We start from the raw sequence: 26,157 nt of genomic DNA on the forward strand, positions 1-26,157 counted from the left end.
CCCCCTTGCTATCCTATTTTCTCTTAATGAAAGTGTTTTCATGATCAGAATTTGCAAGTTCGTTGCCTTTTGTCTATTAAAACTGCTCTAGAGGACCAGACATGTTATATTGACATTAACAGATAGAAAAAAGTTGACACATTAAAAAAAAAAACAAACAGAAGTACTCAATATCCACTAAGATAAGTCCATTGAATTGTTCTTTTTCATATACTGTTTTGTTCACCTTTCTGGTAAGCTTTAGGCTCCTTTTGGAAGGAGTTCTGTTTTCTTAATTAGAAACTGCTTTGGACAGTGTTAAGTGCTGCTGGAAAGAATACCAACAAACAGATTTTCTGAAAGGATTTAAATCCTCAAGCTTTTGTTTTAATGTAGCACAGTTACTATGGCAAGATGTGTGTCAGGGTGAAACTCATCCTGCAGGCAGGTTCAATGAAACTTTTGTTTTTCATTCTCTGAAGTAATCTGTTTCAGATGCCTTCTAGGGGAATGGTATTAGGCTGGTCAGGTACGGCTTTGCTTCTGGGGGGTTTCTGGCCTTCCTGGTAATCTCAAAAATCTCAGATCCAGCTAATGAATCTGTGTCTTGCTTCTAGCTATCTAAAGCAGATAGACCAGGCATAGTGCAGTCATGCCAGCATAAACCTGTGGGAAAATGTTATTGTTTTCTGAACAAGCTTCAAGGAATGGAGTCTCAAATTACCGTAATTGAATCTTCGATCTTGCAGTTGTGGAAGGCTTATCTGAGGAGAAAAAGGTGTAACTGATACAGGTGACTGCAAAACCTGTTTCTGTAGAATCCTTTCCAGATATAATTTTGGTGGCTTCTTTGTGTAGCAAAAATAAACTGGTCAAACAGGGTGGGGGAAAAAAAAAGTAAAAAATAACATTTATACCAGTGTTCCTCAGGAGCTTAACATAATGAAGTGATAAACTGAGCATTAGATTGAGTCCTAGTAATACACATCTTCAGAAATTGGAATGAGTCATTGGAAGTTGTATATACCAAGGTGGTGAGAAAGGTTTAAAGAATGTGACTTCACAGATTTATTTTTAACCTTGCATCCTTTTTTTTTAAACTGCAGACATCTCTCTGACCAAGATGCACTGGTATTTCGGGGCAGAAGTGTTATGAGTGTTTTCCCTTGTGTGTGAAGAGACAGCTTTAGAGTCTAAGCAGAATGAATTTCTGTGGAATATGGATCATTTAGGATGCAAAATGGACCTGTTCAGCAAATTGTCTTCTACTTTTATTACTATTATTGTTACATTACTATTACTATGATGTTATTACTGTTACCAGCTCTTACTCTGCTTTTATTTAACTCTTAACCACTCTGACTGGAGTTGGATGCTCTTCATGTTTGGACTTGAACTGTTCTGTAACAGAGTATAAAACGTGTATACCTCCTTCCAAGAGGTTTTTATTTTCAAAATCCTACCTAAGGAAGGCTCCTGCTGTCTAAAGCCTGAGAGTTTTTTTATTGCTTAACCTTTTGCAAACTGTTGATCTTCAAAATAATTACAGAATAAACATTAAACCTGTTTTCTTTTTTATTAACAGGAGGAGTCTCGTATCCTCAGGGTAAAGGTGGTTTCTGGCATTGATCTAGCGAAAAAAGACATCTTCGGAGCCAGGTAGGTGTTCTGCATTGACTGTTTTATGTGTTTAAACAGAATAAACTTAGCAGAGCAAAGAAACTTCATAATTGATTGTTCATAAATGTGAGAGATTCTGTTACCTGATTACAAGCAATGCAAATTATGGACTATGTGTTGGCAAGAAAGCCATTAATCACAGCGGTGGCTGTTCACACCCTCTCCCACCACTGGCAGCCGTTCCCGAGTTCACTGTCTGCCTTCGCTCTGCAAGCATGCAAGGAGCAGCTCAAAGCTCAGCAGGGTTTGGCAGTACATAAAATGACTCCCAGTTGTCTCCCTGTACGCCCTGCGTAATGCAGGAAAGACCAGGAGCCAGCAGTACACTCTCTCCTGTTTTGAGGAAGCTCTGTTTTCCCTGCTGGCTTTCAGTACTGGTCTCTCAGGTGCCAGGCATCAAAGTCTGACTTGGTAGCCAGACTGTGAATTGTCTTGGTCTCACACATATCCAGGTGCCGCTGTTGCAGTTCCTAAAGATAGGGCCTTTTTAGAGAGAAAGGCAATAAAAGCATTTTCTCCCATTCAGCCTACGCCACGGGAAGGCTAGCAGCAAGTGCTAATGTAGGAAAGAGTTCAGAGTGAACTGCACTGACTTGGTGCTCTTCTGTTAGGCTCTGGCAAGCCTAGGTTTTCTACTCCAGTTGAGCCCTGAACCACCTGAATTTTAAAGTGGGGACCTGAGAGGGAAAAGAGAAGTTTTTCTAGCACATGAGGCAGTCTTCATATGATTGCTTTCATGTTCACCTGTGTATCAAAAGATGAGGTGTGCAGGCCATAGTTTGCACTGTTCTTTGCCAAAACAGCACTTGTCAAACAAGAAAAATGGTTTTAAATGGTCTAAGGGAAAGATACAACTACAGTCACTTCGTACATTCTCAAGCCTTTGTTCTGGAAGAATAGCTTTTCTCCAAGTCTAGGCTTGCTGTGGAATGGCTTAAAGAACCAAATCGGGTAGCAACTAGGTAGAAGCTGGTCTTGAAGCCAAAATGAACTGGAAAGCATTTCCTAGCCTCCCTTTAAAGCTTAATTCAAGTTTGACGTTCTTGGTGTCTCAAGCCTAAGTGTGAGGAAATTCTTTACTTCGACTGCTCCAGTCTACTTAGAAGTTTTTTATCAGTTTGAAATTAGTGGTATCCAATTTAGTTTTTATCGAAATGACTGATTTCTTAGTGTATAAATGAGCCTCCTTGTGAATTTTCCTGTATTTCTTTAATGTTGCTTACATATTATTTATTAGCTTGCATATCTAGCTTGAAACTACATGAAAGCAGCAACAGCTTTAATTTTTTTTTGTGAAATTTGCAACAAACGTTCCTTTGGTAGCTGTGTGCAGTATACGGTAAAAAGAACCTTTTGGGTTTTCTTTCTGCAAACTTGCTGTTTTGAAGAACAGCTTTGATGCTGACCACAAGCAACAAAAGCAGCAGCCGGTACATCAGTGTAGCTGGACACGATGCTTGCTGAGGTAGATCCAGGGTGGTACTGTAACTGGTGTTGCTGGGTCGCACTATGGAATGCTGCTGCTTGCTCACAATGTTAGCATCTACCTCATAGACTCCTGCAGCTGGCATTGAGTTGCTGCAGTACTAAGGTAAGAGAGGAGCAGCAAATTCTAGAGAAGAGGTGGGACTAAAGCACGGAGAAAACAAGATTTCTGCTGCAAACACTAATGCTCGAATTGACATTTTTATGTGCAAACTTTGCTTTTTCTAGATCTTGTTTAGTTTGGCCTTCTCATACAATTACAGATTTTTGGTTTACTTGATAGATTTCATTGGCTGGATTTTATTTCTGCATTATTTCCAGAGCTTTAAATGTTACAACTTCTTTTTAAAAAATCAAAGCTAGTGGCTTGAATATTGAATCTGCTCATTTAGAGGAACTTTACTATATAAATATTGAAGTGCTGTCACAAATTCACAGTAGTAATCGGAGAGAAGTGGGAATCTTTTTAAGTGTTCACTTGATTCATTAAATAATATGTTGGAAACATCACAGCTGAATCCCCAGCACTGTAGTTATCTCCTTTGGCCGTACTTCTTATAGAACTTTTGTAAATATTTAAGATGTTGAGTTCAAAAGAACTCCTAGAAGTTGCTTAGGAATTGTTAAATTGTAAAAATACCTTTTATCTTCAAAATGCATGAAGTTAAAACTGAGTGAATTTTGAACTGACTTCTGTTGATGTGGCCCTTAAATAGTTAAGTAAATTGGTCTCAAGTCAACAGGATTTCCATAAAACCAGAGAGAGAAAAACATATTCCAAATTTATGTTTCTAACTTTGTTTTAAACAGTTCTTTAGTAAAAGTTGAGACTAACAGCATCATATATTATAAGCTTGCATTGGCAAGCTCTCAGGAAGTTTTCTTTTTTTGGCTGAAGTGCCAGTGTAATTTTTCTGTTTGTTTTAGGGACCTGGCATACCTTGCTGAGATACTAACATTTCATGCTGCTTGAATCTTAAGTATGATTTAAGTTGCTACAGATGGTGGCATTCTAATGTAGCTGTCGAGAGTGTGTTGTATGTTAACTATCCTGTTAACAGCTCTGTTGAGGATCAGTATGGAGTAGATGATTAAATTCTTATTTGGGGCAGCTGAGGAGAAACATTGAATGTTTGACCTAAGCAAGAGGATAAGGAAAATGTACAGGTGTTAGAACTGTACACAGTTCTTTACTGTGTAGTGTATGTTCAGGATCCCTAAAAAAAAGTGATAACTAATCCTGTCCGTGTGTGTGTGCTTCTCTTGGCATGGATGCGGACCCCAACACTCCATTGTTTCCCTCTCCCATAAATAATTTCCATGAGATCACAAATCTCTTTCAAGTTTGTTTTTGTGATGGTGTACCTGTTAGCACGCAGCAATGGGCTGATGTCCCATGTGAAAGTAAATCATTTGAGTCTGTAAAGAAGGCGGGTGCTGGCTGCTAGGTGGTCCGTGGTAAGCGAGACCAATGTCAGCAGAAGTGGCAAAGGATGAAATAACTCAGCGGGCCATGCTGAGGACCTCCTTGATAGGTGCAGGATACCCCTTGGTGCACCCAGTAGTGTGGCTGGGGAAGGAGGGGAGGCTGACTTCTGCACTTAGCACTTCTATTGCCCTCCCTGTACTGTGAGAAGGCGTCTCACAGCAGCTGGTCTCCTCTTAAATCTTCCTCCTGCTTCCCTCATCCTGTTCTTACCTGCGGTAGTTGGAGACTCTCTTCCCCAAAACTCCCTTACCTGCTCTTGAGAGGTGGTGACACCTGAGTGTCCGCCCGGAGCCTTATGAGCCCACAGGGAGGTGGCTGGAGGCTGCAGCAGCAGGGTGGGGGCTGGATTTCCCGAGGTGCCCGTGCTGGCTGCAACGGGGACAATCTCTTCCTGTCAGCCCAGGGGACGTACGCATGGAGCAGCAGCCCAGCACTCTGCTGTGGTGGGTGTCTGCCCCTTGAACATGGAGGGTGCCAAGATGGCAGGGGAACGCCACTGTGGCTGTGCATCAGCAAGGGTGACATGAAGGAGGCACAGGAGCGAAGCTCTGGGGCAGATGAGTGGGCTCTTCTGTCTTTGGAAGTGTGCGGATTAGTATGCCCTGCTTTGAAAAATAAACTTGTGAGAACAGCAGAAAATACATCGTGATTCATGCCGGTGTAGATTTGGACAGGATTGACTTACAGGGTTGTGTGTGTGTTTACTGCTTCACAGTGAAAAGAATTTGTCCGTGCCCAGAGACACAACAGCACGGCCTGAGGTTTTTAACACACTCATGCTATCCCACAGGCAATGAAGCGTTAAGATTTCTGCGTGTTGTTCCTAGCCAGCACTTCTGGATTATGGGAAAACACGTGGGTTTTTGTCTCTTTTCAGAAATTAAATCAACTGTTGAAGAGGACAAATTCCTGATCTTTGTAACATCCTTTTTGGGAGAAAGAAGGTCAAGTGACTGCCAAATATTTTAGATAGTTACACACTTTAGAGTGAGTTAATCTAAAGTAATTTGAAAACATGTTAGAATTGCAAAGTTACAGCCCCAGCAGCTGATCTGCCTCTTCATGGGAAGAGTCATGCAGGGCTTAATACTGTGGTGGAATAGTAAGTTACCTTGGAACTGTGAAAGATTAACTACAAGGCATACATTGTGTTTTGCATCTTGTTTTTAATCAACTTCACTATTATAAAACACTGCCTGTAGGCTTGTAGAGTCTGAAAGCCATTTCGTGCCTGATTAAATTGAAGGAAGGTCTCTTACCAGTGTAGAGCACTGGAGAAACTGGTATTTTTCTACTGAAGCCTGTAACAATGAAGAAGACTCCATGCTTTTGATTTCACTTTTTTGAAGTGTTTTGGCTTATGAAATAATTTTGATAGTAGCTAATTATAGATAAGGAGAGGTGCTTGCTCTCTGTTTTCTTGCTCTCTACAACTACCTGAAAGAAGGTTGTAGCCGGAGGGTCAGTCTCTTCTCCCAAGTAACAAGCACTAGGACAAGAGGAAACAGCCCCAAATTGTACAGGGGGAGGTTTAGGCTGGGTATTAGGAAGAATCTCTTCATTGAAAGGGCTGTCAGGCTCTGGCACAGGCTGCCCAGGGAGGCAGTGGAGTCACCAGACCTGGAGGGATTTAGAAGACATATAGATGTGCGGCTTAGGGCCATGGGTTAGTGGTGGGCTTGGCAGTGCTGGGTTAACAGCTGGACTCGATGATCTTAAAAGTCTTTTCCAACCTAAATGATTCTATATTGCTGTAAGAGTCCAGAAATTCATAGAATTCATCAATTTAGCTAGTGTTTGTATTCTTGTATGTGATTAAGTAATGCACATTATAATGTAATCAATCCTAGTTATGCAACATACTGAACAATTACTATTAGTTACTACTATTTTGTTTTTACTTATACATTAGGAATGATGCTATGACTGTCATCAGTGCTGAGGCTGCACTGTGCAAAGTCAGTGCATGCCTATGTAGTTAGTGGCTAGAGAACCTTGGAATACAACATTAAATTTCCTCTCCTGACCATCTTTACATATTAATGAAAACTAAGTAGAAGTACTTCTCCAGTGACTTGTTCTATGTGCTGAATGCAGCCTGACTCAGTGGTCAAGTTTCCGTCTTTCCCTGAAGGTATGTCCAGTGTGGACTTGGGTTTTGGATTGCTTTTTAAAAACATAAATAAAATACAGCACTTGGTATTAACCAAGTTTGGTTGATTTGGCATACTGGCGACACTTCCTATAAATACAGTTTCTGCATATACACGCAAATGCACTCACAAGTAATAAGGGTGAATGCATAAAAATGAGAAGAAATGTCTTCTGGTTATTATTGGTTGTGTGAAATAAGACACTGTGGTGTGGATGTTCTTATTTAACAGTTTGGAAAGGAAGAAAGGATTGTGTGTATCCTGTAAATGGGTGTATTTGACAGAATTAGTTGCTGCTTTTGCCTTCTAAATCATCAGGTATGTGGAGATTGTGGCTGTCTGGAGGTTGCTTTTCTGTTAAAATTAAGGATATTTTTCATTAATAGGAAGCTGTGCTTCTAATGACATGATAGCTTATTATGGGTTGTGGTTGCCTCTGGGCTTATTGCTTTTACCTGCTCTTTTCTGAAAAGCCTGCAGCCTGAAAGGTACAGCTGAAATGGGAGCCTCTTTTCTGTTTGGATTTCCTGGTCTAAGATCAGTGATTCAGCAGTAGTGTTAGTGCTAGGTCATGCAGGCTCCAGGCTCCTACAGTGTACTCCTCTTGAGAACAAGGCTGCTTGAAATGTGGCTGAATTTTTTAATTCATGTATATTCTGTTATTTTTAATAACAGAATTAATTACTGTGGATTGGCAATGGAAGGAGAGCCCATGTGACTATGAATGTGTCTTGTAGGCAACAAAGATAGCAAGTGTTTACCTTTTAGCTGTTCTTTTAAGACCACTGTCACTATTTCCAGTCCACTTTGAGTTATGGTATGTCTTTGTTTAACAAATAGAAAAATTCTGGTGACAGCTATACTCCTGGAACTATCCCCCCTAGCGAGTGTGCTACCTTGGGACTGGGTTTTAGAAACAGCAAAATCAGCCCGTTCTCCTTCTCATACTGGTGTCTCTCCTTTTTCAAGTTATTAATAAGTTAGTTGAAGTGAAATGCCTCAAAAATTAACCAAATGTTTTAAAAAATAATCTGGCTCGTGATGAACTGCCTCTTCCATGCTTCACAAGTGCGCTGTCGGAGGGAGCGGGAGCAGTCACTGCTCTGGCTGTTTCATACGGAGTCCAGCAGGGAGGGGGTTTTATCCTTAACTTATGTTTTCTTTAAAATTCACTGTATGTAAAGACAGGCAAAACTCAAACTCTCTAATTATATTTTGTGGTGGGCCCAACGAAATGGGTTGTGACATCAGACATTAGTAAAAAATTTTACCCACTGAAATGTTGCATTAGCTAGATTCATAGAAGTAATTTTTGAAGAAATGTTTCAGTAGTGCAAAATGGCATATATGCGAGAGTGAAAATACTGCCTGTCTCCTTTCTCAGTGAGTTCCTGGAGGTGGAGCAAAGCTAGAGAGCTTTGTATTGCAAACCTCTCAAATGACCAAATTCAACAAAGCCGCTTGACTAGATGACAGTTGCTCAGGTAGGATAGAGTTCATACTGTGTTTCTTTTTCCTTTTTCTGGTTTGGGGGGGAAGTACAGAAAACAACTTTTCTGCTTCTTTACAGCTTTGAGAAATGGAATATTCAAAGCAGTACAAACCTTCCACTCTTTTAGTTTTGTGCAATGCCATTGATTAATGAAAGAGTTTAGTCTTAGTCATGCTTGCTGCCTATTTTTGCTTTGTGTGCACTGTAGCTACTTAATTGCTCATTTGCCATGCACTTCCTATGCTTCAAGTGAGCACTGGGCAGTCCAAGTTGAATTTCACTAGAACATCTTGATCTTGATGTTGCTCTTCAAAAAAAAACCAACCAACCAACCAAAAAACCAGTCAAATAAGACTATTCTTGAGGAACTTGTCTGGGTGCTCTCAGTCAAGTCAGGCATTGGGATGAAACCATGATGAGTTCTTGTCACAACTGTCTTTACTTTTTTTAAAATGCTGAATGATTCAACACATGGTTGTTAGTTATAGTATTGCTTTGGAGGGGGGAAGTTCCCTGGCAATATGTTCTAAATGACAGCTTGATTTGCAATGAAAAAAAGAAAGTTTTTTCTACTATAGTAGAAATTAACATGTAATTTACAGAATAGGCAGAAGGGAAAGAAACCAGTTGAGAGCTTCATTAAATCTAAACCAAGCTGTACTTCGGAAAGCAAAGGAGTGGGGAAAAAAAAAAAGAGTTCAGAGATGTGACAGTAAAATACTAGATGATGAGGATGTCCTGAGGAAAGCAGCCTCTTTGACAAGGTAGCATCTGCACTTCTTTAGCAAGTGCACACAGCTTGTGCTTTACCTATTAAATTAGTATGCTTAAATAAAACCCACAAGGCAGTCAGAGCTGCCTTGGGCAGATGTTGAAATTAATTCATTCACTGTTGTATCTAAAGCATATGTGCATGCCTGCCTGGAAGGGAGGAGAAATGGACCTAGTGTAAGCAGAGGTGGCTGTTTTCCAAAAGTAATTGTTGTCAGTGGTGGTACATCCCAGTACATGCAATACATGACCTCAGTAATTGCAAGAAGCCCAGAGCTGTTTGCTTCCTTCTCCCTACTACTGTTCCGTAAGTCGCCTTGTAATTTCTTGTCTTGTTGAGCTTCTCCTGGGAGACCTGCAAGATACATGCTCAAATAATTGTATCAGGTAGTCCTGGGGCAGACCCTTCGCTGTTGTTTAGCAGTTTTCCTCAAGACAATACCAACAGTGTTGTTTAAGAAAGGTGAAGATGCTGCAGCCTGTGTATTTGCGAGCAACAAAAAGCCCAAGTTCCTGTCTGTCTGCTCCAGCGGCTTGTTCCATCCCTACACCATAGTTTGATTCTGTTGAGTTGGCATAGTTTACTCTGTTGCTTCATGTGTAGCTGCTCCTGTAGTGACTGGGTTTACACTCTGGTCTCACTGGCTTGACAGAAGGGGACAGTGGCCCACAACCTGCTCGGAGGAGCAGTGGGCGATGGCGGAGCAAGCCAGGAGCTCCTGGCATGTAACCTCAGACTAAGGTCACAGAAAGTGTTTTGGGCTCTGCTTCAAGAAAGCACTTGAAGGGACAGCAAAACAAAGGCTTGACTGAGATGTAGGGCCAGCGGATAGTAGAGGGTGATGTTATCAGAAGAGAATAAAGTCTGCTCAGAAGAAATATGTTGGATAATAGATATTTTTATTTATGAAACCTTAATGTTGATTTTGCCTCATAGAGGTGAGTGAAATGAAGGAGTATTAGGCTGCCAAGTGTGGGCGTAAAGTATATCAGTATATTCATTAAATTGGTACAATGTCTTTGAATTTTATGCTGGAGGCTTCCATGTGTCAGGTCCAGATCACTTTTGGTGGCTGGCAGCAGAGGGCACCAGAGAATTTCCTCAGCTTTCACTACAAGCTGGTACTTTGGCGGCTTTCGAGGAAATTAGGCTTTCCTGTTTTTCACCAAAATCAGAAGGGTTTTATCCGTGTATGTATACTGTGTTCTTCAGGATGCACTGGGTATATATTTCAGTGGCTGTAAATGGAGAAATACTGCTTATTTGAGTATACAGTCTTGCTATTGAGTAAGAGGACTTAGTAATAATTCCTGAATTTTATGTCACAGTGAAAAATAATTTTTATTAGATAATTACTCAGTAGAAATGTTTCTGTGTACAGATACAAAAAACTGTAGAAGTTTCTCATTGTTTGAAATAGCAAGCACCTGTATTCAGCCACTCAGTTATTTCCACCTGCCCGCTGACTGCTATAATCTTATTAGTTCACCTGAATCTGATATTCTTAAAAGAAAAAGGGGCAAAAGGGCAAAAATCTTTGAAGGAAAACCTTTTGGTTTATATATTTGAGGCAGAACTTCTGTCTTTTCTTCTTTAACATTTTGTTTTAAAAAAATCCACTTGTCTCATAATCATATGCTACTCTGTGCGGCTGTGTAGGAGGGCAGAAACTACTGCCTTAAAAGAAGAAATGAAGGCACCTTTTGAGGGAAAACCTTGCATCATGTTACAAAATAAAGCGGCTGCTCAGTCATAAACTTTCAAAGATTTGCTGAAGCCTTTCCATTAACCACTGCAGCTTACTGAGGCCAAATGTTATTTGTGACAGCACATTATCCTTAAGGTACTCAGTACCTCTCCCTGCATAGTTCAGAATGTCGTGAACAGAACTGGTAAGGTGAAATGCTGTGTGAATGTGAAGGTTCCACAGCTCTTGACACCAAACAGGATGGTAGTGCTGCTCATATGGAGGTATGGTTGGACCTTTCAGACCGTGAGCTAGTTGGGGATTCCCTCCTTCTATGCTGTTCTCCTTGATCCTGCTAACTGACCTCCCTGGGCATTTCTCTCTGAAGCATGACTGACTTGCTGAGGGCTCTGTGACTTTATTTCCCATCCTGTCCTTTTCCAAGTAAGTCTTCCCTCCGCTTTCCTGAGGTATGGAGGAGGCCCTGAGAAGCAGAGAACTGGATGCGGTTTCAACGGGAAGGCAGTGAGCAGGCCACAAGACTAGCATCATGGCTAGGAAGTGATATTGCTGCCAAACAGCTTATTTTTTGTGCATAGAGCTATGAATTCAGTATATTTCTTACAGGTGGTGAAACACAAGAATCTGTTTCTGGGCCTGTCAGTTCCCTGGCCTCGTCCCTGTCTGCGTACTCGTTTTCCCATATGCAATTACAAATTTAGCCATGTCTGTACTGGTTACATGTTAGTCTAAATGTTGGTGTGGGTCACACCTCTCTTGTCCAATATACATGCCATGATTTTGGTTTGGTTCTTTCATGGAAGAACCTTCTGCTCAAACGCTTGGACATGAGCCCTACGCTGCCTCACATTTCTCTGTTGACAGCAGCATTACTGCCTGTGGTGCATGCCTGCATCAGTTGTGACTGTGTGTCCAGTCTGTGAAGTTTGCAGATTTCTTCAGCATAAATTAATAAATTGGAGCCCTTAATTACTTCCACATCCTGCTTTTCTTGCTTGGGTTGGTGTACATTGAATTGTTTGCTGCAGAAGGACCAGTTTTCCTACCTTGCTGCTTTGACCATGTCACGCTGCTTTCTTTGAAACTGCTGCTCTCAGTCATCTGAGGTTGTTAGCTACCATCAGCGATTGCTTCGTGAGGTCTGGCTCTCAACAACCATTAAATTTTTAAACAAGGTTTTTTGCTTACTGTACTTCAGCTGTGTTGGTCATCATAAAACACTGTTTTGGTGGTGAATCTTGCAAATGCCTAGCTAACAGCCAAAGGGACCAGTGAATCTTGCAAATGCCTAGCTAAAAGCCAAAGGGACCAGTGCTGATATATATCCTGTCATGCTGCCTGGTGGTGTTTGCTCTTTCCTTGTATTCACCCATCTGTTTCTGTTGTATCTGATCTCATGCTTGGGCTGTGTCCCCTCTTAGGGCCATGGGCCATCTTTCTGTTCTGTATTTGTCCAGTACATGGGAGTTCTTGCACATTTAAAGAAACCACAGCGATTTTTTTTCTGCTTTTACAGAGATTACAATTGAACCAATAATGTATGTAAGTGAAAAACAAAACCAGTTTTGAGGTTTGAGCATCTCCTTGAGTGACAACAAGGTGTGGTAACTTCTCGTGAATTGACAGAGACTAATCAGAGTGCTGGGAGCCCTGGGCAAACTTGTGGCAGGTGTGAGGTGGCCCAGGGTGGTTAGCTTGAGCCATGCTGGTATGCTGGCCTGGATTTCTCCAGGAGGGGACAGTGGGGGCAGCAGCAAACCCCAAATGGTGGCAAAGGTGGTGTGTGGGCCTTTGTGTTGCCCCAGACAGTACTCTGTTCCTGCAGCTTTACCTTTTGTCCCAGCTGTTTCCTTGCCCCTCTGAAGTTGTCCAAATCTTCACCTAGTTGGTAATAATAAATAGGTAAATAAAATAATAATTTGTGATTAAGAACGTGCTCCAAGTTTTATGGAAGGCAAGACCAGTGAAATAGGGAATACCAGGGCTGTGAACAGTGCTTTTTGCCCTGAGAAAACTTGGAGGAACATCTTGCACATCTTGGTAGCACAACGGTTTGGGGTTTTTTTTATTGATACAAGATGTGTGGAGATTCTGATGCTACATAACCATCTCAAACCTAATGAAGCTGCTAGAAACATTTTTCATAAACCCTAGTCCTTTCTGCAGCAGTTCAGTGGGGTGCTGAATTGGAGCAGCCAGGTGTGCATGTGTGGTCAGTACTAATGATAAGGGGCTGAGAACAGTTAATTGCTGATGAGCAGCACATGTTGATGCATATAAGTAGCAGCTGCTGTGGTCCTGTTTGCCACTTGCTATGCCCTAATGGCGTGGGTCTGTTTTCTTGCAGAAGGGCGAGCAGGACTGCACGTTGGTTCAGGGGGGTGGTTTGGCTGAAAATGAATGTATGGTTAAAGCCGTTTGGTAGCTCCAGGAGGTGGCATATCACTTGGTTGCAGTAGGAAGGATGGGAGGACCACAGCTGCCTGACGTCAGAGACCCTCTCCATTGGCTGTGTGCGGTGACTAGTGTAGCTGTAGCTGTGGGTGAAAAGGTGAGCTGTTCCTGGTTAGTGGGAGCTGGTGTCCCTTGAGGTGTTTACTTCAAAGGGTCAATTCAAGACAGCCTGCAATGCAGGACAAATTGGTGTGTCCCCATTTGTGTGGATGCCCCTCTGTGAAGCAGCTGCCCCTGTCCTGTGCCTGCTCTGTGGTGAGGGGGCAAATACCTTCTCCCCAGCTCTGGAGGCAGGAGAGCCGGACTGAGGGGACAGCCAGCCCCCAGGCGGTGGTTTGGCTGGAGGCTGTGGCTGCAGTAAAGGCATGGATGCTGCTGAGGTGGAGATCTGTAGAAAGCTTTGGGCAGCATGAGACATTGCAGTGTAGGCAAATGTGGAGAGAAGAAAGTAGAGGGAAATGCAGATACTTCCAAAAATAACTGCTGTAGCACTGGTGTTTTTCCCCCCGACTTCTCTGTGAGTAACTGGAGCAGGTATAACTTGGTGGTTAGTTTTTGTTCTGGTGCTTTTAATTTTTCTGCTGGCCAATATAGTTTCTGTTGCTCTAAGTGCTTCTGATGTGCATTAAAAGACAACAGATTCTACATGCATTTGTCATTGCTGGTGAACTAAAGAACTGAGTTGTTTCCCTCCTTGCTTTCCTCAGTGGAAATCCTGATGCAGGCTTAGTATTTAGAGGGGATATATTTCAGTCAAGATGAGTTTATCCAGGAAGTTCCATGTATCCCAGTTACTCTTTGTGGGCATAAAAAGCAGGATATAAATGCATCTCAGCCTGTCCTAACTTGTGAGCTCCATTTTTGAAATAATTTTAAAAATAATATCTCAAAGAGCGTGAATATGGTGGGATGCAATTCATTGTTCGATGCCTGCTTTTGCTACCCAAGAGAAAGGCAGGCATCCACCCAGCTACCTCTGCCCATGTTTTAGGAGGTAATAAATTCTGGGTCATCCTTCCAAATTAGGTCTTTTGATGCAAAGTTAACCAAGTTGCTGTAACTACTCGTTTCTCTGTTTCTGCCTTGGAAGATTCCTGGGCTGGCACCTGTGGTGTTGGGGTACAGAAGCCGGATTTAACATGCCTTCCACACAGAGGGGGATTAGGGGTGTTGAGGGTAGAGCATGTTGGATGTGGATCGGCAGGTGTACTAGAGGTGACCGTAGCAGCCCTCTTTCACAAAGACAAGAGCCCTGCTGAGGAACAGGTTCACTGCTTCAGGGGCCTGGTAGCGCCAGACTTGGTGCAGGGTCCACAAAGTGCTGTCCTGAATGAGCTTATGGACCCAGACTTCCGTTAGCCCAAGTGCATATGTTCCATTTCGTGATGTTGGTGAGCCTGCATGGTTGTTGCCTGTGTGACTGTGCAGCTGCCACTCCATCTTGGTTTAAAGCCTGGTTTGTTTTTTCCCTTCCCTGGGGCAATCATGTATTATTACTCCATAAATAATGTTCCACTACTGTGGGGAGGAAGGTGATGTGCACTCTCAGCCTGAAGCTTTGTTTTGGACACTGGCTGCCAAGAAACAGCCAGTCCCTCTGTATTCTTACGGCTTTGCTATGAAATCATCATCGGGTGAGTTGGGTACAGGGTGACAGACATAACTTTTGGTTCCCTTTTTTAGTAGACTTATTAGACCTGCAAAGAGTCTGCAAGTGTACGCCTGCATGTAGCCCTTGTGACAGGGTGTAACAGTTTTACCTAAGGATGGGTGAGGCAAAATTATGAGAAAAATCCACTCTGTCTCCTTTTTTTCTTTTCCCTACTCTAGCAAAAGTAAAGCTGTGCTGGGTTTCATGTTGATTATGCTTCTACAAAGCAGCAGTTTTATCAGATTAATGCTTTTGGGGATATAGAAAACCAAGATGCTGGTGTTCTTGTTCTGGGAAGAAAATAAAATAATGTCCTTGAACTGTTTTATGAATAGAAGGTAAATTAGAAGATATTTCAATAATACCTATCAGGAAATGTTGTGCTAAATTTTCAGCTGTGTAGCAAAAGTAAAAGACCACGGGTAGGTGACCAAGGTTTAGGTCTCCTTTTCTGTTCCTTACTCTTCCAAACAGTGAAGAGGATTGCAGGTTTGGGCTCCTTTGTAAAGAGCTTTGGAGTAGATACATGGAAGTCCTGCTCTAGAACTATTATTTTGTGAATAAATATATAATATTCAGTTGAAAATGAACGTGAATAAATTGATGGAGAAATAGATCAATAAATATTATAATGCATTTAAACAACATTTTCTTATGTGATGGTATTGAAGTGTTGCTCTATTGTTTACAGGGTGTCAGAAGATAAAAATGTTATTCTGGTAACATTTAATATTTTTTACCTGTACTTGTATACTTTACCATAGAAAAGACTTCAATGCATAACTTCAAGCATATCTGGATTTTAATGATTTTCTTACAGTTTGAAAAATTTTAGATTTCATTTAAAAGTTTGTTTTCCCTAAGTTGTATTTTGAAGTAGAAACCCAAGACCAAGGTTGGTTTTCAGGGGCTAATTGTAGTTTGATAGTACAGAGTAATCCCAGGGTTAATGGCTGTGTCATTGAATAGGGTCCCTGAAAACAGAGGGTGCATTTCTCTTAAAGTTTCTAACAGTGAAGCTGTTTCTCAACTCTGAGGTGGAAAATTGAGCTCTCTTGACATGAGAAGCCACTAAAGCAGGATGCGTATAGTTTGAGGTTGAATATTGACACAGACCGAGACCCCACAGTCTCTGGGCAGCCTCTTCCAGAAATGTAAAAAAAGATATTTTTTGTTTCAGATGGAATTTCATGTGTTTTAGTTTGTGCTCATTGTGTCTTGTGCTGGCCGAGGGCACCACTGAGAAGAGTCAGGCTCCCTTCCCATCCAAGTATTTTTATACAGATGGATAATGTCCCCCTGAGACTTCTCCAGGTGAACAGTCCCAGATCTCTCTCTGTCCTTGTACGAGAGTCCCTTAATTATCTTTGTTGCCCTTTGCTGGACTTTGTCCAGTATGTCCACGTCTCTTGTGCCCTGAGGAGCCCAGCACTGGACCCCAGTACTCTAGATGTGGCCTCAGCAGCACTGAGCTGAGGAGGATTGCCTCCCTCGGCCTGATGGCAATGCGCTGCCTAATGCACCCCAGGATACCATTAGTCTTCTGTGTGGCAAAGGCACATTGCTGACTCGTGGTCGGCTTGGTATCCACCAGCACCCCCAGGTCCTTTCTGCAAGAGTTCATCAAGCATGTAGAGGCATTTCTGTAGAGACTATAAGTCTGACTGTGCTACAGCTGGCTTAGAGTGCCAAGGCTTTGTTCTCCTTTTTCTGCCTCATACTTTAGATGTTCACTTGTACCTTTTGTTGGTGCAATTGAAATGCTGTTCAGTCAGTTATTTCTTTACCCAATGCTCATTACTAACACAGCAAACTGCGACTTTTAACATGGCGTGCTGCATGTGAATGTTTGAGAAATTGATACAGATTTTATAAATTTCTACAGAGAGTAAAGATAAAATTAAGAATGGGGCTTATTCAGGATAGATATTTGAGAGATAATGTTGAGCTATGTGACTGGAGTTGGAAGACTAACCGTTTTAAAAGATCACTTTTTAATTTTAGCAGTTAGTTCTGTATCAAAGATGATGTGTAAATATTTACTGAGTAGCACACTGTAGACTGATGTGAAACTGTCCTGTGGGGAAATTGCTTATCTTAGCCCTGCCACTGTCTTCCCTGGCACCCTCCTTGCCAGAAGGAGCAGTTAGATAAGGTGGAAGGTGTGCTGGTCCATCTCATCAAAACCTCACTGCGTCGAGTAATAGCACACAAGAACAAAACTGAACTCCTCCTCTCAGTTGATTGGTGGTGTTCCTGAAGTTGTTCCGTTTGGTAATCCATGTCTGCAGCCTCCCTTTGCCTTATTGGAAAGCAGCTGCCTTCTGTTTTACTGATGTAGCTGCAGAGCTTTGACAGGCAACCGCTAACCTTTGTACACACGAACTTTTCTTAAATCCATCTTAATAAATACATTCTTATGACAAATAACCGTCTTTGTAACTAAGAACTTAATCTTAGGTGATGACTCATGGCAAATTTCCTATTGTCTCTAAAACAAGGAAGAATTTTTTGGCTTGATTTATTTTTTCTTCCCGTTCTGGCATACAAAGTGTTGCTGTTGAGTATGCTTCTGTTACTAAAGGTGGCATTTCTGTTGCTAATGGTGCCTTGTGAATTCAAGATGTCACTTAGTTCATCCTGGAACTGTCGCCTTAATGCAGTTGTAGAGAACATGTGTTTTGAGTGTCATTAGTGTGATGCCAGCTGAAGAGGTTTACCTTTGCTGGCATTGCTTCTCCTTCCCCTGGTAAAGGTTATTACTCCTGCAGACCTGCCAGCCAGACTGCCACACAACCTGTTGCAGTCGGAGGGCTGGCTTTGGTGAAGCCTGCCTGCTTCTCTCAGGGTAGCTCAGGCTGCTGTTTTGGGCAGGAGCAGGCTCGTGACTGGGGACGGGAGTGGGACTGTGAGCGGGACAAGAGGTGGTGCTGCTCCAGCTGGGACATGATGGTGACTGATGCTGGGTGGGATCTCTTCAAGTCCCTGCTGGAGGGAGATGTGGTGAAAGCCATGCCTTCCCTTAGCATCCTAAAGCATAGTCCTGTTGGCTCCTCTAATGGCACAAGTTCGCTTAACTCTGTACATTTATACATGTTTTTTGGATGTGATTGCGATAGGGGTGAATACTTGGTACCTAAAATCCTGTTGTGAGATGGACAGGAAATGCATTTTTATGTCTACATTCGTGTCTTTAAGTGCTGTCTTTAGGAGGTGGATCTAAAGGGCCTGCTCCAGTCTTCTGGAATCTGATGGTTCCAGGCAACACCATGGTGAGACATGAAAATGTACCTCCAGCATTCATCTCTCCATCTGGGGAACAGCTGAGGTCTGCTGGCTCACCGCGGGCCCCTGACTGAGCTTGTGCCAGTTCATAAACTCACAGCAGGGCTCGGGCTGGGAGGGACCCTAAAGCCACCCCGGGCCATCCTCTGCCCCAGGCAGGGCCACCTCCCCCCAGCCCAGGTGGCTCCAAGCCCCAGCCTGGCCTTGGGCACTGCCGGGGACGGGGCACCCACAGCTGCCCCGGGCAGCCAGTGCCAATGTGTCATCACCCTCACAGGGAACAATTTCTTCCTAAGATCCATCTAAACCTGCCCTCTGGTTCCTGTTGGGCCATGTGCTGAGCCAGTGTTGTTCACTAACCCAGCAGAAAGTGGTCTGCCTTCTTTTTGGGTGGAAAACAGGGGAGTAGACCATTTTTATTGAGTTCAGTTGATTGAGCCACCTCATGATGTTGTCTGACAGTATCAGAGCTGATGCAAACTATAGTTCACATCTGTGTGGTGTGGGGTACAGGAGCAGCTTACTGTCTGCCAGAGCAACATTAATATAGACGTAGGATTGTATGGAATAACTTAAGTTCTCTTCATAAACTGCAGTTTAAGGGTGTGGGCATGCTGGGTGCTGGTGCCCCAGCACTGGCAGCAGTGCTGCGGACCCCTGCGAGGGCAGCCTGGGGCAGCCAGGGCCAGTTCTAGCCAGTTTGGCAGCTGCCCAGCGCAGGGCACAGCATCGCTGAGGGAGGTGTGTGAAAGAGAAGGCAGAACCGCTGGACCCACAGAGGAGTGAGGGGGAAAAGTGAGAGGAACAGCCCTGGGAACATCCAGGTCAGAGAAGCAGCACAGAAAATGGGGTTTTCTTTTTGGTTTGGGTTTTTTTTCCCCTTTTCAGTGTCTTGGATAGCTAATTGTAGAATGTGGAAAAATGGCCCTGTGTTTCCATGGGCATTGTGGAGACTGGATTAATACCTGTGAAACAGTCCAATACCCTGGGAATTGGAGACTGAGAAAAGTCTATGAGAAAATGAACCATTCAGTCTCTAGAATAAGGTTAAACACTGAATAAAATAAACTGGGATGAAATAAAAATTGTGGGCTCGTGTTACACACAAAGGTACCAATGTTGCAGCTGTGGAGGCAAAAGCATGTGTGACTGTGCATTTGCAGAATCACCGTGCTGCTGCTCAAAGGTTCCGCAGGCAGTTTGGCCCTATTTTTAACTGCTTTGTAAATGTAGTAACACATTTGATATAGTTTTTGTTGCATTTTCATAATAAAAGGCAGAGAGCTGTTAGAACAGAAGGTATCGGGAGCTGCAGTTTGCCGGGGTGTGTGTGGCGAGGTGCGGTAGGAGCAGCAGTGGTCTGGGGTGTCCCGCCTAGCCCAGCCCCTGGCCACCAGGCCTGGCGGCATGACTGTCACGCTTTAACACAGGGTGTTCCACTGGGGTATGAGGAAGAACTTTACTGTGAGGGTGACGGAGCACTGGGACAGGCTGCCCAGAGAGGCTGTGGAGTCTCTTTCTGTGGAGACGTTCAAAACCTGCCTGGATGCGACTGAGCAACCTGCTTTAGCAGAGGGGGTTTGGACTGGATGGTCTCCAGAGAACCCTTCCCACCCTGACAGTGCTGTGATGCTGTCAGGTGTAATGCAAGAGCAGCTAGAGACAGAATCACCTGCTTGTTTGCATAAGGAATTTCTCATTTATATTGATGGCATCGGTTACCAAATGCCCGATGCCATCGGAGCTTGTACAGCGTTCAGTTTAGGCCCTGCACCATGCTGGAAACACAGCTTCATGCAGAGGATTGGAGTTTGCTGTCTGCTGAGGCTGAGGAGGCTGGAAAGCAATGCAAGTCTGACCTGTGGGTCTGAGAAAAGAACAATCCTAATCAAGGTGTTTCTCGGCAAGGTTATGCATATTTCCACTGGTGTGGTATTGAGTGTTGTACTCTCACTTGTTTAATAGCAATTTCTTTTTAATTAAGTAGACTTCCTGTGGCACTCACAAATGTTGGTTTCTGGGAACTTTTGGCAACTTAACAGTTGCTGTCCACCCTAGATGTAGAAGGAAAATTTAATTAGACTGCAGACTCAGAAACTATCTTGTAGACAGTAAATGCATGCTGTCTTGAAGCTGTAGCTACGTCTGCACCAGGACATTAAAAAGTATCTTTCTTAAGATCGGGGATAAGTTCTGTTCAAAAGTATAAGTCTCCTGCATTTCTGGGAGAAAGCCCTTAGGAAGGGCAGCTCAGACAGAAGTTCAGACTTACCTTGTACAATTGGGTGAAGAGTAATGGAGCATTTCTTAGAAGTAATAAATGAAATTTTGTTTCTGGGCAATAAGCACATGATACGCATCTCCTTTTCTGGTGGGTGCAGACTTTTACATAGCTGTATTGCTGCATGCTTCAGTAGCGTTAGAGTAGCTTGCCAAGGGTAGTGAGTAAGAGAGCACACTGACTCTGGAGATCACAACCTTTTTAATTTTCATGTAGCAAAGACAATAACATAATCAGATATTTCAAGGAGAAAAAATGGAATTATAGACATTTACCTAGCAGCTTGGGGTGGTGGGGGGGAAGGCTGATTGAATAGTGTTTGTGTAGGGTAACAGGTTTGGCCTTCTACCTATTAATGACTTTAAAGGTTTGTGGCCTTTAATAGTGCATGTGCCATTTAGATGTTTATGCGGCTGATGAGGATGGGGCTGGCCAGCACCCATGAAGCATACAGCTGCTTCTCATTGCCTAACCTCTAGGATGTCCTTGACTGCTACTCATTGGAAACAGTAAGAGGCCAGTTGCCTTCTATGATGTGTTTGCATAACTTGCATTTTTCATTGAATTGTTGACACAGTAGTCACTGGGGAATTTAATTCACTAAACCCAACCCTTGTTGCCAAGTTCCCCTCCTGTTGTAGAGGTCAGTGGTTCAAGTCTCTTAATGGTCGGCCTTTTGTACAGTACTTGCTCTCTTTTTTATTTGCGATAAATAGCAAGAAACTTTTCCTTCTGCTGCTTTCCTTAAAATTTAAACACAATAGAAATGTAATTTATTTCATACATTTTTAGTTTATGTCTCCATCTATGTCCTCTGTGGTTGTTGAGATTCATGATTTAAAAGATGTTATATGTTGTCAGGACATGAGCTCAAGCACAGCATGTTGCTTGTCCCTTAGGTACGTCCTAGCAATGTAGATTGTGGTGGCTGAGCTGCCTGTGCATCTTTGGACCTTGTGATTACAGATGCTGTTAGGAAGGCAGCTGGCCAATGCATCTATCCAACAGTAACCACATGACAATACATTGCACTGTGAGACATTATAGGATATGTGGTGATCTGTATCTTTTTTTCTGGTCTGGTTACTGTTTCACATTCCCACTAACACTAATGCTTTGGGGCATTTGGAAAGTGGCTTTATTCAGTAGCAAACTTCATGTTGGTTCTACCTGCAGAGAAGATGTTCTCTCTGAAAGACACAAATGAGGCTTGCCAGCAGCAGCTGTGTACTGCACTGAAGTCAGACTGGTAGAAGAGGCATCCCAGGAATAAGTGATTTTCAGTGTTAATGTTTTCTTCTTTCTTGGTGCTCTTTAACCTATGGTACTGTCTCCCAGACTGTGGGATGAGTTTGAATGGTGCTGAAAGTGGAGGGGTCACTGTGAAACCTGTTTGCTCTTGGTAAACGCTTCATATGGGAAGGGGATGAAATAGCTAGAAAAATAACCTTCCTCTCTGTCTGTGAGGGTATTATTTCTTTCCTAGTGGCACGTTACAGAGCGGGGATGACTGGATATATTTAGATGAAAGATGGTCAGCTTCTCATTTTGCACTGGAAACCTTATACTTGGCAGGCTGTCCTGAGCTAACTTTCCTTTTAAGTCTGAATTCAGGTTAATCTGAGGAGGTTGAAAGTCTGGCCCTTCACAGTGATCTCTACCAGCTAATTCAACCTGTATTAGCAAGAAAATAACGTGCTTCTCTAAGTTTCAGGTTTACCTCAGTAACTAAAGATTAACATCAGACTTCAGGCAAGAGGATTCCAAAGTTTTTGATGTAATTAGCAGATTATTCTTATTATGCACATGACCGACTCGGTCCCTTTGGAACCTGGCTAATTCCCTACACACAGTGAATTCCATGGGCTAATTGCAAGTTTCCTTAGCTTTCTGCCTTTTTTTTTTTTTCTTTTGTCTTTACAATCAAATATTCTGCTCCTGTCTCAGGATACGCATGGCTGCCTGCAGCAGCTGAGCACACAGGGCTCCTGTGGCCTGTGGATGGGCTAGCAGCCTTGGTGCTGAGCCAGGCTTTCTGAGGATGAGATGACAATTTACACCTGCTAAATCTGTTTGGCCAGAGTCTTGCTCATACCACTCTTTCCTTTGCTGAGCAGAAAACCTAGCAAAAATAGCTAACAGTTGTCTTCAGTTTGGTCCTGTGAAATAGCTCACTTTGTCCCATCTGACACAAAAGGGGGTGGCAACAGTGGGACTCTTTAGGGCAGAAGGTGAGACCAAAGCAGTTCTGTCTCAAAGCCTCACCAGGCCCACACATTGCATGGTGAGGACAAGTCCTGTCATCCTCTGTCTTAGCTGCTCATTCCATCTTCCACCAACCAGCACAAGCATTTGTGAGGCTTTGCGGTGAGCTGGATGAAGGATCTAGTCTGGGTTTATGACAGCCTGGACTGAAGGAAGAGGAAAGCTTTGTAACCCAAGTTGATTTCCCCATCTGTTCCATCTCTGTGTTGTGAAGTGTGTGTTTGTTGACAGGAGAGAGGATAGCATAGGAACTGGGAGCGAGTGATGGGGTGGGCCAGCTTCTAGCAGCAGTGCTCAGTTAGGTCCTTTAATATGTTTCTGATGTCGTGGCCTCTCTTGTCTGTTTGTGTCAAGCTGGATAAGCCCGTTCCTGAACGAGGCCAGTGTGTGTGGTATTTGTTGGTAGGGATGCTGCCTGGAATTCCTGAATTGAACTTTTCTGATTCAAAAGTCAGGTGTCATTGAATTCCCGCTTCCCCCACGGATTTTAGAACTTGTCAAGATACTTTGGGTGTGTGAAACAGCACAAGAAGAATTCAGATCTAGGGGCTGATGTACGCAGATTCTCTGGTGGAGCATTCTTTACCTTAGCCATACAATCACAAGAAATGGCCTCAAGGAAGATGGGGGGGGAAAAAGCATATGTTTACACTTCCATCTCTTTTACAAGATCAAAAGATACTTTTTTTTTTTTTTTGAGACTTACTCAGAAAACTAAGCTTTTCTTTGTGCTCTGGGAGTTTTCCAGTACAGGAAAAATGCAAAAGGAATCTGGTTTTATTACTCCTTATTAGAACATAGCATTTTAAAGGAACAACCTAGCAAGGTGGAGACACTGTAGGTGGAGTTTAATACATAATTTTTAACTCCCTTTTTTACCCTCAGGCACTACTTTGCAGCTGTCTGTGATGTGAGTAATTATTTCTAGCAGCGCTTTGAATAAAGCCTTGCTAAATTTCTTGTGCCAGATGAGGTGTGAGCCTTTGTTTGGAAAAATAAAAAAACTAAAAGGAGAATGTGAGGCCTGTAAAAATTTCTCTGGGATTTAGTACGGAGAGGTGAGATTTTAGGATGCTTAGACACAATGGATTTTAAGTTTGGCTTTTCAGTGAAGGATAAGGTAAGGTTTTCTTTTCTTCTTGAAAGCAGATATTCCTTTATTTAGCACGGTTGGTCACTTCATGCTTTGCTTTAGTCACAGTACATGAGACTTGCATGACAGTGAGAGCAAAATCTTATTTCTCTTTTAGAAAAACTCGTAATGGATTTTATATGGTACAGACATGAAGGTGAACCCCAGAAGGCTCATGCTAAAGTAAAATCCAGTGAGCAAATGCAAACTATATACTCTGAAGCATTTTTTGTAGTCAATTTCAGTATATTTCCATTGTATTTCTCCCTTCTTACAGTGGCAGGAATGGGAAATTCACCAGGGAAAATTATTATTGGGATAAAAATTATAGTGACTGTGAGAGATATTCTGCCTTATAACATTGTTTTTACTACTCTTCATAAAACTTTGTTAGAAGGGCTCATTATTATTCTAACTTTATTTAATGATGAGTATTTTGGACTTTGTTTCTGTCCTGTCTTTGAATCTAAAAATCACCAAGCAAAACATTGGGATTTTTGAAAATTATTGATCACTTTTTAAGCTCTAAGTGCATGCACACACAGAGTTGTCTCTAAGTATGTTTAAATGATTCTGTAAAACATTTTCAAGGAACTTGAACTTCAAGGAACTTCCTCTTGCCAAGTATGATCTGCTTCAGCCCTGAAGTTAATTACTGTTTGTGGGGCTCCTGTAATTTTATGGAGACTCATTGAGATGAATATTTTTGAAGACAGTATATTTTACTGATTTGAATTTAAATTTTTAAATTATGTTTTTGAAGGCATGTTGGCTGTAAAAGCATATCTGTAATAGTACATGTAGACCACGGTCTGTACCTGAGTGTCTGGTCAGAGTAAATTAGTTCATACGAAGTGCTAAGCTGCCATGGGTAGAGCTAATTCAGACGCCTTTACACATCTAATGCTCTAACTATAGCATAGGTGCTTCTCTAGGTGCTTGTACCAAATGACATTCATGGTTGTTCACATGAAAAAGTTTTTTATAGCAAAAGTTTTGAAATACTGAGCCCTTTCTCGAGAAAGCTGTTTCAGGTAGTACCGCCGTGCCATTTTAAAAGAGCACGTCTGGAGACACATGCAGCGGCCTTCAGCCACATCCTAGCTTGGCTCTTGACTTCCCCAGCAGGTGTCTTACAGTTTGGGAGATTCTGCTTGTAAGGCACAAATCCTAGCGTGAAATGAAGGCTAAAGTTTACTTTGTTTTGAGTAGCTGGGAGGACTTTTGTGTGCGTCTTAATGGATTGTGCTAGTGCTGGAATTTTCTAATCTTAAAATATCCTGGTAAGAATAAATATTACTCGTTTTAAGGCTGGGGTAGCATAAATATGTTATTTTAAAAAAAACTAGACAAAACTGGTGAGTGAGTTCTGGCAGGTCTGTTTGTGCTGATGTCCCTTTCCCTGTACCTGTACTTTTGAATTCTCTTGTATTAATTCTGTCATGCCTGGGAGGTGGCAGGATGGTGTGTTTCTGTTGTTCCAATCAAGGAAGGGATAAGCACTGGCAAACTGCGCAGAGGTTCCCCAAATTTCAGCTCAGTAATGTAGGACAGTAGGAATTTCGAATGCATTCTGCTTATTCTCCTTCCTTCAGATTTCACAGAGGTTAAGCTGAAATACTGGAATTCTGTCTGTCCTGGTCTGTCTCAGTTCTGGCTAAGCGTGACTGGTGAAAGCCAGCGGTTGCAGTGGCTGCTCTCAGCAACAGCTGAGAGAGGCTGGCTTAGGGCCGCAGGTAGGTAGAGTGAGTGATGCTTGCTTCCTTCTTTCTGCGAAGTGATGTGAATGAATCTTGACAAGTCTCAGACTTCAGAGCTAAATAGCAGAAACAGATCAGTCTTCTGCATGTAGGTTGTTAGAACTGGACATGGAGGATTCACAGCAATGGAATAGAATATTTCAGCTGGAAGGGACCTACAGTGGTCATCTAGCCCAACTGCCTGGCCCCTCCAGGGCTGACCAAAAGTTAAAGCACATTGTCAAGGGCATTGTCCAAATGCCTCTTAAACGCTGACAGGCATGGGGCATGGACCACCTCTCCAGGAAGCCTGTCCCAGGGTTCAAGCACCCTCTTGGTAAAGAAATGCTTCCTCACATCCAGTCTGAACCTCCCCATGCGCAGCTTTGAGCCATTCCCAGGCACCCTGTCCCTGGATCCCAGGGAGAAGAGCTCAGCACCTCCCTCTCCACATCCCCTCCTCGGGAAGCTGCAGAGAGCAACGAGGTTGCCCCTCAGCCTCCCTCTCTCCAAACTAGACAAGCCTCAGCCTTCCCAGTTCCATGGGAAGAAGATGACCTGAGGTCTACAAATGTACTTGACATAAATCTGA

At 42.8% G+C, this 26,157-nt stretch overlaps 1 protein-coding gene across 4 annotated transcripts in view; it reads left to right on the top strand.

Moving 5' to 3' along the window:
* NEDD4L (NEDD4 like E3 ubiquitin protein ligase) overlaps positions 1–26,157 on the top strand; it is a 194,104-nt gene that overhangs the window by 36,329 nt on the left and 131,618 nt on the right. For all 4 annotated transcript variants that reach the window (XM_037373202.1, XM_037373198.1, XM_037373201.1 and 1 more), the window contains exon 2: positions 1,565–1,638. In XM_037373202.1, coding sequence (XP_037229099.1) covers positions 1,565–1,638 — 74 coding nt within the window. The remainder of the gene's footprint in view (positions 1–1,564; positions 1,639–26,157) is intronic.

This window comes from Falco rusticolus, chromosome Z, assembly GCF_015220075.1.
Source record: "Falco rusticolus isolate bFalRus1 chromosome Z, bFalRus1.pri, whole genome shotgun sequence".
Classification (NCBI taxonomy): Eukaryota; Metazoa; Chordata; class Aves; order Falconiformes; family Falconidae; genus Falco; species Falco rusticolus.